Here is a 12,273-nt window from a genome sequence, read left to right on the forward strand (position 1 = left end):
GGAACCACGAGTTGAGTTTGGCCTAGTGGTAGAGTGCTTGTCTAGCATGCACAAAGATCCAGGTTCGCTTCCTCGGTACTACATATTTAGAAAAGGCTGGAAGTAGTGCTGTGGCTCAAGTGTAGTGTGCTAGCCTTGAGAAAGCCCAAGGACAGCACTCAGGCCCTGAGTTCAAGCCACAGGACTGGCAAAAAAAAAATGGAATAAGGATCCTATAACTTCTCCTTTACAATTCATGTGGTTGCTTAATCTTAACTATTCTGTTACTATTTCAGATGAGATAATCCCTGGTTGTCACAATTACTGGGCTCTACTGTGGCAAAAGACAGCTAAAGTTACTATATAATGAATAAGCATGGTTGTGTTCCAATGAAAATTTATTGGTTTAAAAAAACAAGAGACCAAACTTGGCCCTCAGGCCCATAATTTAGTTTGTCCATCTTGGACTAAGAAATAAATCAACACTAGATACCAATAAAGTTTTTCTTAGGCTCATTAAGAGAATAAAGACTTTATCATATGATCTTCAAACTAGAATTACTTCTATATGAATAATACACTCTGTACCAAAGCTAAGATATGAAGCTAATCCAGATGCCCCTCAGTAGATGAACGGATCAAGAAAATGTGGTATACATATACAATGGAATTCTATGCTTCCATCTAAAAAAAATGACATTGCCCACTCATAAGGAAATGGAAAGACCTAGAAAAAATTATATTAAGCAAAACAAGCCAGACCCAAAGAAATGTAGGTTGCATGGTTTCTCTCATTTTTAATAACTATTTGTCTGTGATCTTCTTAGCAGAACATCACAATAGCATAATCAATAGATCATACAACCATATATAATGAAGCATATCAAAGTGAACTCCAAGAATTGAAAACAAGAGGTTTTATTATGTACTGTTTATCGTTCTCTTTTCCTTTCTTATTTTTAGTTTTCTGTACTCTTTGTCTTTTGTATAAGTTTATCTGATCTGCAGAAGGAAAAGAGATAGAAACAGCAGGACGAAGGATGAAGTAACGCAATAATGATACTCACTAGACACTATGTTGGAACTTTACAATTTGCTGGGGAGGGGAAAGCAGAGAAAATGAGGGAGAGGTAACAATATTTTTAAAAATGTACTCGTTACCTTAGTTATGTAACTGTAACCCCCTCTGTTCATCACCTACACAATTTTTAAAAAGCTCTTTTACTCCTCATCTCAAAACTCATAAACTAATTACAAAATCATATAACTGAACATTTTAATTTAATTTTGTTTTTTCCCCTTTGTGTGTATACTGGTACTGGGTCTTAAGCTCAGGGACTCAAGTTCTCACTCATCTATTTCACTCCCATCAGGCACTACCTCCAGATCTAATTTTAAAATTTAAAGAGCCTTTTATATTAGTAACACATGGTAAGCCAAATGACAACATATTTTCCTTCTACAAATGAGACAGAAATACCAATCATTAAAAAGGTACTTTTGTAATTTAAAATAAAAATGAACTGATAGCCGAGCGTGGTGGCTCAATCCTGTGATCCTAGCTACTAAGAAGGCTAAGATCTGAGGATCACTGTTCAAAGCCAGCCGGGGCAATAAAGAATGTGAGACTCTTATCTCCAACTAACCACTAGAAAATGGGAAGTGGGGCGGAAGCTCAAGGGGTAAGGTGGTAGCCTTAGCTGAAGAGTTCAGGGATAACATCCAGGCACAGGGACAGGGCAGTAGCCTTGAGTTGAAGAACTCAGGGACAGTGCCCAGGCCCAGAGTTCAAGTCCCATGACCCACAAAAAAAAATGCTCTGACAAAAAAGTAATTCATGAGTGATCAGTCATTTTCACTTAGGAACTTTCCTTAGCTACCTTTATGGTCTCTAGCTAGGGATGAAAAAAAGCAGAATTTAGTAATTTAAGGATCAGGTTTGGAATTCTAGAAAAGGTATGACAGAAAGAAACGTAGGCTTCTAGACTTTACCCCTCTAGAGCTCTGTCAGCTTATCATTATCATTATTATTACTATTAATAATAATAGTATTACTATTTTGGGGTGCCAGGGTTTAATCTCAGAGCCCTACGGTCTTTCAAGTTGCTTGCTCATCTGGTACTCCACCATTTTTCTGCCCTGAATGACATTAAAGGGCCCAGAATTTGGTCTAGTAGTAGAGTGCTTGCCTAGCATGCACGAAGACCCAGCTTCAATTCCTCAGTACCACATACATAGAAAAAGTCGGAAGTGGTGCTGTGACTCAAGTAATAGAGCTCTAACCTTGAGAAAGCTCAAGGACAGTGCTCAGGCCCTGAGTTCAAACCCCTGAACTGACCAAAAAAAAAAAAAAGGAAAAAAAAGCAGAATGATATTAAACTGAGAACTTCCACATCCCAGCTTTTTAAGTAGGATTAAGGTATATGTCAACAGGACAGACAAACTCAATTTAAAATCTGGCTTTGAAACTTCCACGTTGTTATTGACCCTGAACAAGCAAATCCAGGCTTCCATCTCTCTATTTGTAACATGGAGTAATGGCACCTCTCCAATACAAATGACCAACAAGAGAGAAAGGGGCTGGCTTGCTCATAGTTAATGCTCAATGATGAAGCACTATTGCATGTCTATTCTTATTCTATCTGCAAATAGACCATCTTGTTATACCTTGTGAGAGGTGAACAAACAAGGATAAATTCACTAAAAGTACACTCCACCTGCTGCCTCCCACCCACCCACCACCCACCCTCTGCTCATCTCCAGCAGGGCTGGCAGGCAGCCTGGACACTCACTTGTTATGGTAATGAATAGTACCAGAGAGGGATCGAACACAGATTCGGCAGCAAGTCAGATGTACCAGCTCACTCAGCCAGTTTTTGACACTGAGGGAAAAAAAATCATTTTATTGTACAATTCTTAGCATTCTCAAGAAACAACACAAAGAAGCTTTAATGTACTCATTCACGCAGCATCCTGTTTGTTCTGCTCAGCAAGCACACAGTTCAATTTCTTACAGCCTCACCCATGCATTTGGGATCAAAGGCAACAGCTGAAATAGTTCAACAACACTTTAATGCAAAGTAGTACTAGCCTGGTAGGCTGTGGCAAACGCCTGGCCAAGGTGAGCTGAGGCTTCTTTGGTCTCAGCCTTCTGTGCCTGCCAATAGTCTACAGGTTCATTTTCCCTTTGAAAAAACAATTTGTCTCCATTTATATAGAAATCAGATGAAGATTATGAAGATGAATTCTAATAAGTGAGTTCAGACCACAAACTGAATGCAATATGTAAATATCTGCACATCTAGGAAAAGAAGACAGCCCCACTTATGGCTAAATAGAAGGAAGCATTTCACCTGCCGTCTGGCAGCTGCCCAACCAGTGTCGTTCCTATAATCAGCAAACTGATTCCAATAAAAGCCAGGGTAACTCTGAAATAGAAAAGCAAAGTCTCATTATGAGGAAACTGTAAGTAAGATCAAGCAGCCACAGGATGGGACATATTATAGTTATTAAAATGTTCTGACATACAAGAGCGAGGACTCAATATTTGCATACCCAATGCTATGGACATGGTATTGGAAATATAAACACAACTACATAGGCATAAAAACCTATGATTCTATAATGTTTTATTCCGTAAATTAATATGTATCTATGATATACAAACCCTTGGCCTAATTTTGATTATGCTCTAAAAACGAAGTGCCAGTGATTGTATATAGAGATTCCCTTCTTGAACACTTGTTTGTTAAACAAGTCATTTGAAATACGATGTAAAAATCAATGTTAATAAATTCTTTAATAAAAAATATTCTGACATGATTGTATAAACTTTCCATGAGGCATTTTGTGTACAAAAGGTAAAGTTTCAAAATAATTTATATAAAGTATAGTACAATTTTCAAAGTAATAAATAAATGTACATGTAACTCAACTAAGTAAGCATAGAGGCTTGGGAATTTGTTTAGAAAACATGTCAAGTTCAATCTGAGTAGTCATCCAAAGGTTATGAAAGATAGAGTAAAGGAACATAGTAAAAGATTCTGTTATAATAAGAATAAAACTCATCACCATGTAGGCATTGTTGACTACAAGGCCTTATGCTCTCCCTTAGCTTTTGTACTCAAGACTAGAGCTCTGCCTCTTGAGCCACAGATGCACTTCTGGCTTTGTGGTGATTAATTGGAGATAAGAGTCTCAAGAACTTCCTTGCCCAGGATGGCTTTTGAACTATGATACCCAGCTTTCCAATTAGCTAGGATTTTCAGGTGTGAACCTCTGGCGCCCAGCCTCCACACAGACATTTTTAAAGTGCTTTTTATATACTTGCCAATCACTTTATGGGGAAAACAATCATTATCAGTAATGTTAATATGATTATTCAAAAAGAAAAACATTGAGTTGTAAAATTGTTCCATTTATTTTTCTCCCCAGACTGGAGACCCACTCAATTGGTTAGTACTCTACCAATTAAGCCATAACTAAGCCTCTAACACCATAAAATTGTTCTAATATAGTGAGGGTTCTAATAATCACATTTTATTGATAAGATTCTTCTTTGTATCTCTCAGTACTGGGTTGAACTCTGGCTTCCTGGTCTCTTCCGTAAGTGGCCTAGTAATATTCAAGCCATGCCCTTAGGTATTAATAAAATTCTTTAAAGAATTTCATTTTGTAGGGCTGGGAGTTTGGCCTAGTGGTAGAGTGCTTGCCTAGCATGCATGATGACCCGAGTTCAATTCCTTGGTACCACATACATAGAAAAAAGCCCTAAGTGGTGCTGAGGCTCAAGTGGTAGAGCTCTGGCCTTGAGAAAGTCCAAGGACAGTGCTCAGGCCCTGAGCTCAAGCCCAGGACTGGCAAAAAAAATAAAAAATTAAAAAATAAGCTCCTTGGAAAAAAAAAGAATTTCATTTTGTAAAAAATAGAAGACCGTTAGTTGTCCTACATCCAACAAGAAGTCTACCTATCTTCTCTTTTTTAGAAGCCTTGTCTTTTGCTGCATAGATGGGATTTCAGTCACCTGACGAGGAGTGGCCATGGTAGAGTCAGAGGGATGATGTGGGTCTAGACTGGCTGAGTTAACACCTCCTATGCATTATCTTTACTGCCTGACTAGACATTGAGAGTGCAATCGTTTCTGTTAACCAACCAGTAAGCTTTATATTCCATGATGATAAGCCAGAAATTCATGCTGGGGATCAGGCAATGGTCTAAATTCTATAGTTAATATATTTAATCATCTCCCCAAATTGCTGAAGCAATCATATCATCAACATCCCCCCAAAAGAGCTAGACCTTGAAAAATTAAATATTTTGCTCAAGGTTACAAAGCCAATAGGCAGCAGAGGTGGAATTTGAAACCATGTATTCTGGCTCCAGAATGCATGTTCTGTCTTTCTATAGATAGTTGTTGTCCTATAGGTAATTATTTGTCTTCTGTCTTTTCATGGATTATCATTGCTTAATATAACAATTTAGGATAATTTAATACAGAAAAAATAGCTTAAAACAGTGGTCTCAATCCTCACAAATACACTTGGGCCTGTATTTTCAGTAAGTTTAAGATAATAACTGCTATGGTTTGGGTTTTAACTTCCCCCAAAGGACTGATCACTAAGCCAGTGGCATTTTAGAGGCATTTTAGAGGGTTTAGGAGGTGGGAGCTTGTGGAAAGAAGTTAGGTCATTGAAGGTGTACACTTAGAAGATATTTGAGTGGCAGCAAAGCCACTCAGAAAGCTGAGAGCTGGGAATCATGGCTGAAAGCCAACCCGGGCAGGGGACCCAAGAATTCTTGTCACCAATTATTCATAAAAAGGCCAAAACTAGAGCTGGTCCTCAAGTAGTAGAGTACTAGCCTTGAGTACAAAAGCACAGGGACAATGTCAAGGCCCTGAGTTAAGCCCCAGGACCAGCACTGCCCCCCCTACCCCCCACCCCCCACTCTGACCCCCCCCACCCCCGGCTAAAAAAAAAACTTTTACAATAGGCTCCTTTATAAGTGCTAAACTACTTTTGGGGTTTTTTGCCAGTGCAGGTGCTTGAACTCAGGGCCTGAGCGCTGTCCTTGGGCTTTCTCAAAGCTAGAGCTCTACCATTTGAGCTACAACACCATTTCCAGCTTTTTCTATGTATGTGGTACCCAGGAATCAAACCTCAGTCTTCGTGCATGCTAGGCAAGCACTCTACCACTAGGCCAAACTCCTGGCCCCAAGGTGCTAAACTTTCTAAAGTCATGGTTTAGCATATATTTTGACATGGCAATTTGGAGGTTAATGTCTTTATGGTCAGATCTGCATGTAAACCAATGATAACAACTAAATAATTGTTGAGCTTTATCCATCAAATTATACAAAAGTTTTCCAGTAAAGTTGCATCATCTTGCCCTCTTGAGGATCAGTAGTTATTACAATTAAATTAGAAGATACTACATTATGTGTTTAACAGCTGGGATCAAACTGTTGAAACTTTTTATTTTCTATATTGACAAGCTAGCAAATTCTGCTTCCCTATTAAATTAAGCCAATATGAAAGATCTCATAGATAAATTCTCATGAATTGTCCTCAGATTAGAAGATTTTCTTTTTCCTTCAGTACTAGGGTTTGAACTCAGGACCCTACACTTACTTATTTGCTTAGCTAGAACTCTACAATTTGAGCCACACCACTCCCCAAGCTTTTATTAGTTATTATGGTGATTGAATCTCATCTGCCCATGTTAGCTTTGAACCCTTGTCCTCCCAATCTCGGTCTCTTATGTAGCAAGGATTGTAGGAATTCATCATAAAAACCACAATCTCCTACTTTGCAGTAATTCTCTGTCTTTCCCTCCTATCCTTTCAACCATTGAAAGCATCTGAAATACTCTGCTGGAGATTGTCTCAGTCCTTCCTCAAGCTACCTGGTTTATGCTGCCTGACCCATGGACTACAATAGCACACAAGAACTGAGCATAAATTACAGTTTTCTATAGCTTCATTTCTTTTCAAGAATAAGCTGGGAACTATTAGTAAAGAAAAACTTATTTCCTTCCTGTATACCAGTGGATAATCCCGAGTACAGGAACCCCTCCTTGGAGAGCTTTGGCTTAAAGTCTAAGCAAAAAATATATATATATTTATATATATATATATGTAAAACCTGCTTACACTTATACAATGCCATACTCTGTAATACAAATGACTGAGGCAAGTACAGAGCACCCTAGGGATGGTAAAGAGGTTTCAATTCATGTGCCAATGGCAGTTGGCGGGTAGCAACTACTTGGAAAGCTCTGTTGAGAGGATGCCAAGGCGATGTCTAGGGAAATGGAGCAAGCCAATCACCAACCGAATACTGCAGCTGGCGCTCTGGCCTACTCCTTGCAACAGCATGCTGAACAGACACTTCATCCCCCTCCCCAGTGCCTCTGTTCCTAGGGCCACACTGTGCTTCCAGAAAGTGGGTTGAAGTCCACCTGAAGGATGTACTGAGGTCTAGAAAAAGAAGGACACCTAATGTGGAACTTTGTAACCAAAATCAATGAGTGATCACTGGGGAATTGAGTAAAACAAACACACTTCTGAAGGCCTCTCTCTTTGTGATGACTAATTTTATGGAATTTTTCGGTTCTGGGCAGCTATAAAATCATACAGATTCATATCTACATGAGCATCAGCTCAGATTTATTTATTTATTTATTTATTTATTTATTTATTTATTTTTTGCCAGTCCTGGGCTTGAGCTCAGGGCCTGAGCACTTGGACTTTCTCAAGGCTAGAGCTCTATCACTTGAGCCTCAGCACCACTTCCGGCTTTTTTCAATGTATGTGGTACCGAGGAATCGAACCCGGGTCTTCATGCATGCTAGGCAAGCACTTTAATCACTAGGCCAAACTCCCGGCCCTCAGCTCAGATTTATATATACAACCTGTAATCCTCCTGGAACGGAATGCTCATACAAACAGGTGCTTTCTCAACATCTCCATTTAGATGTCTAATAATTATACAAAATGTAATGTGGTAAGAAACAAACATCTGCTTTTACTTTAAAATTTGTTGTCCTTATTTCCTACCTACAAATTTTCCAAATCTATTTTTCCAGCTACGTAGACTACAACTGAGGTAATACAACCAGAATTTTTTTTGATGGGTTAGTGGGGCTTGAACTCTGGGTTTGGGCACTGTCCTGAGGTCTTCAGATCAAGGCTACTGCCCTACCCCTAAAGCCACAGCACCATTTCTGGTATAATTGAACAGAATTTGAGCAGAGGTTTGGTCAAGGCTTCTTTAGTCATTTATGACAAAATATTTTAATCTTCATCTTATATATTCCTTAAATATATCTTCAGACTCTATGGGTAACACAAATACTGATCTGCCAAAAATCTAAGCCTCAATAAACTCTTATCTAAATTTACAGAGAAACTATGCAGATATACATTTTATTAGTTAGTGACACTGGTATAGATAAAAATAAATTTGTATCAGGGAAACTATGACTTAGAAAAATATTTCTACATACTCTTACCTTACAGTGTGAATCACTAACAATCACTAACAAATTGACAGTTTCTTAACCAAAGCTAACAAAACTAAAGATTCTAGTTCAACTGATAATAAAATTTATCTCAATTTGGAAAAAATGATACAGATTCGTAAAGATGACAGAGCTGACACTCTGATGACTATGAAACTATAAACTATTTTTTCTGCCAATCTTGGGGCTTGAACTCAGAGTCTAGGCACTGTCCCTGAGCTTCTTTTGCTCAAGGCTAGCACTCTACCACTTGACTCACAGTGCCACTTCCAGCCTTTTGTGTAGATGTAGTACTAAGGAATAGAACCCAGGACTTCTGCATGCTAGGGAAGCACTCTACCACTAAGCCATGTTCTCAGTCCTATACGTCATCCTTCCTCTGCTTTCTAGCTTTCCTTCTCTATCCATCCTCAAAGGATCCATGATTGTAATACTAAAATGTACCCAGATTGTTATGACATATATTTAATTCTGATTGTGTATATGTGTATCTTTATTTAGAGAAAAGTGTGAAAGGGAAATAGCACATTCCTTCTTTAGAAGTTTAATTGGGACCACAGTTTTCTTATGTGGCTATGACATACATACACCATGCAATAAGATGTTCTGCATGATACCATAGGTTATCAGGCAGGTGACTCACCGCAAGGGTAGGAGAACACAGTAGCGTACTAGCACGCCCAGCACCCACACCATAGTGAGCTTTGGACTGATGTACTGGAAATTCACGTTGGTTCTTGTGAGGAGATTCCATGACACTAGCTCCTCTGAGGAGAACCTCTGGGTCACTTCGTCTTCTACTATGGCTTCAAGTCCCTTCTTGGAAAAATAAAACACATCAGATAGCTCAAAGTCCCTTCCTCGCAGACCAGAGAGTCCTTTCTCCATAGGTGACTCATCTCTTTGGATAATACCTTGAAAAAGAAAAAGAAAATCATCCAAACATTAGGTGCCATAGAAAAGCAAAGCAACAAAAGGAGCAACTTTAACTTTATAAGATACCAAAAAAAAATGTTTGGGGCCAGGAGATTAGCCTAGTGGAAGAGTGCTTGCAAGACTTTGGTTCTTCACAATCCTCCTCTTAGATTTCTGCCCTACTTACTCTAGTCAAAGAATTCACAGATACAAACTGTCCCTACTTGTAGATTTAAATTACGCAGGAAAGCTGACTTTTTTTTTTTTTTTTTGCCAATCATGGGCTTGAGCTCAGAGCCTGAGCACTGTCCTTGGACTTTCTCAAGGTTAGAGTTCTACCACTTGAGCCTCAGCACCATTTCTGGCTTTTTTTCTATGTATATGGTACCGAGGAGTCGAACCCGGGTCTTCATGCATGCTAGGCAAGCACTCTACCACTAGGCCAAACTCCCGGCCATGCAGACTTCTTTTTCCCTGCTAAAAACCATAAAGTCAAAACCTAATCAAAGTAGAAATAGGTATTTACAAGAAATGGCCATGTGGATACTGGAAGTTGTTATTGTTTGTTTGTGCCAGTCCTAGGACTTGACCTCAGAGCCTAGGTGTTATCCCTAAGCTTCTTCTGCTCAACACTAGAACTCTACCACTTGAGCCACAGCTCTACTTCTAGTTCTTTTGGTAGTATGTTAGAGATAGGAGTCCCACATTTGGCAATTTATTGGAGATAAGAGTCTCACACTTGGGCTGGGAGTTTGGTCTAGTGTCAGGTAAAGTGTTTGCCTAGCATGCATGACTACTGGGGTTCAATTCCTTGGTACCACATACGTAGAAAAAAGCTTGAAGTGGTTCAAGTGGTAGAGCCCTAGTCTTGAGAAAGCCTCAAGGACACTGCCTAGGCCCTGAGTTCAAGGCCCATGACTGTTTCCTGCCCGGGCTAGCTTCTAACTATGATCCTCAGATGCTCCTGAGTAACTAGGATTATAGGCATGATCCACCAGCATCTAGCTCTGATGGTTCTAATTTATAAAATTTTGTAAGAAGCAAACAAAAAGTAAGCAAGGGGCTGGGAATGTAGCTTAGTGGTAGAGTGCTTGCCTAGTATGCATGAAGACCTAGGAACAGTTCTTCAATACCACATAATCAGAAAAAGCTGAAAATGGTACGTACTGTGGCTCAAGTGATAGGGCGTTAGCCCTGAGCAAAAGAAGCTCAGGGACAATGCCCAGGCCCTGAGTTCAAGCCCCGGACTGGCAAAAAAAAAAAAAGCAGAAAGAAACACTTTCCTCTATACCACATATATAGAAAAAAGCCAGAAGTGGTGCTGAGGCTCAAGTGGTACAGCTCTAGCCTTGAGAAAACCCAAGAACAGTGCTCAGGCCCTGAGCTCAAGCCCAGGATTGGCCAAAAAAAAAAAAAAAATGTGAAAGAGAAACACCTAGAAGAAAATACTGAGGTTATCTTTGGGTAATGGAATTAGATTTTCCTCTATATACTGCTACTGTATTTTCCATTAAAAATTAAAAATAATATAATTTTTAACTGAAAAAAATGATTTTCCAGTTGTCAGAAGTGGCAGTATAGCTCAAATGGTAGAGTGCTGGCCTTGAGCACAAAGAGGCTCAGGGACAGAGCCCAAACCTACTGGCAAATAAAATAAATAAATAAATAAACAGCACACGCACGTGTGCACTCGCACACACATACACACACACACATACACACATGCAGAGGCAAAACCATTATCTCTTAAGAAATAGAACAATAAAGAGGCAAAACTATTCCCTAGAACCTTAAGAATTAGAGCAAAACATCCTTAAATACAGTTAAGTCATCTTTCTCAGGTGTGAGTCAATGGGATTGACCGTTTTTTCACCTCTAGTCATCAAAGGATGGATCAGAGTGACTGCCCTGTAGGCACTGCAGTGCCTTTCTGAGCAAATTACTCAATCCAGCTTACTGGCCAGGATTTAGCAATGCAAGACCTTTTACTATTTAGCAATGTATTGACTGTCTAGAGGTGAAAGGAAGTACAAGCCATTCAGTAAATCTCTGAATGAAATACACTAGGGATAGAGGATAAACCTAAAAACTATTTTTCCTGAGGTCAAAGACAAGAAGGCAACTTTAAATTGCCTCATATTTAACTGAGCCAAGAGAAAGGAGACCTATAAACAGAAGCCAACACCACAGCCCTATATATTTGATGTGCAATATTTTCTCTACCCCATCACCTAGTTTATTCTGCATAACCCAAAATGTAAATAAAAATTTTAGTTTACTTACACATCTTTCAAAATCATACGTATAACTACAACGCATTTAATTGACAAAGAATGGGTTTTCAGGCTATACTGAGCCATACAAAACCTTTGTAGTTCCTTTCCCTAACAGGAGTAAGGGTTCCTTTTCATAGAATAAAATGCGATACAGGGTCATAGAGAAAAAGGCAGGGAAATGTTTGATTTTTACAGTTTGTAGATGGCAACATAAACTGATAAAGCAAAACTCGTCTGACAAGTTTAAACAGGAACAAGGAGACAGCAAAAGGATGAGTGAATTAAAAAGGGCAAAAGAATGAAGACATAAGGTTGGGACAATAAGAATCGTTGGCATAGCAATCTAAGAAATAGAAACGAAACTCATCATTCAGAAATCCATCTAGCTGAGTGCTAGTGGGCTCATGCCTATAATCTTAGCTACTCCAAAGGCTGAAATCTGAGGATTGTGGTTCAAAGCCAGCTCAGTCAAAAAAGTCTGTGAGACCCTTATATCCAATTAACCATCAGAAAATCAGAAGTAGCCCTGTGGCTCAAAGTGATAAAGCACTAGACTTGAGCTGAAGAGTTCAGGGACAACACC

General features: G+C 39.2%; 1 protein-coding gene across 4 annotated transcripts in view; it reads right to left on the bottom strand.

Annotated features, from left to right (window-relative positions):
• Positions 1–12,273, bottom strand: part of Gpat3 (glycerol-3-phosphate acyltransferase 3) — a 63,359-nt gene that overhangs the window by 13,192 nt on the left and 37,894 nt on the right. For all 4 annotated transcript variants that reach the window (XM_090343287.1, XM_090343289.1, XM_090343288.1 and 1 more), the window contains 3 exons: positions 9,143–9,413; positions 3,333–3,407; positions 2,772–2,861 (listed from right to left, as the gene is read on the bottom strand). In XM_090343287.1, the coding sequence (XP_090199413.1) occupies positions 2,772–2,861; positions 3,333–3,407; positions 9,143–9,413 (436 nt within the window). The remainder of the gene's footprint in view (positions 1–2,771; positions 2,862–3,332; positions 3,408–9,142; positions 9,414–12,273) is intronic.

Source organism: Megascapheus bottae, chromosome 13 (genome assembly GCF_031878675.1).
Source record: "Megascapheus bottae isolate mThoBot1 chromosome 13, mThoBot2.hap1, whole genome shotgun sequence".
In the NCBI taxonomy this organism is placed as follows: domain Eukaryota; kingdom Metazoa; phylum Chordata; class Mammalia; order Rodentia; family Geomyidae; genus Megascapheus; species Megascapheus bottae.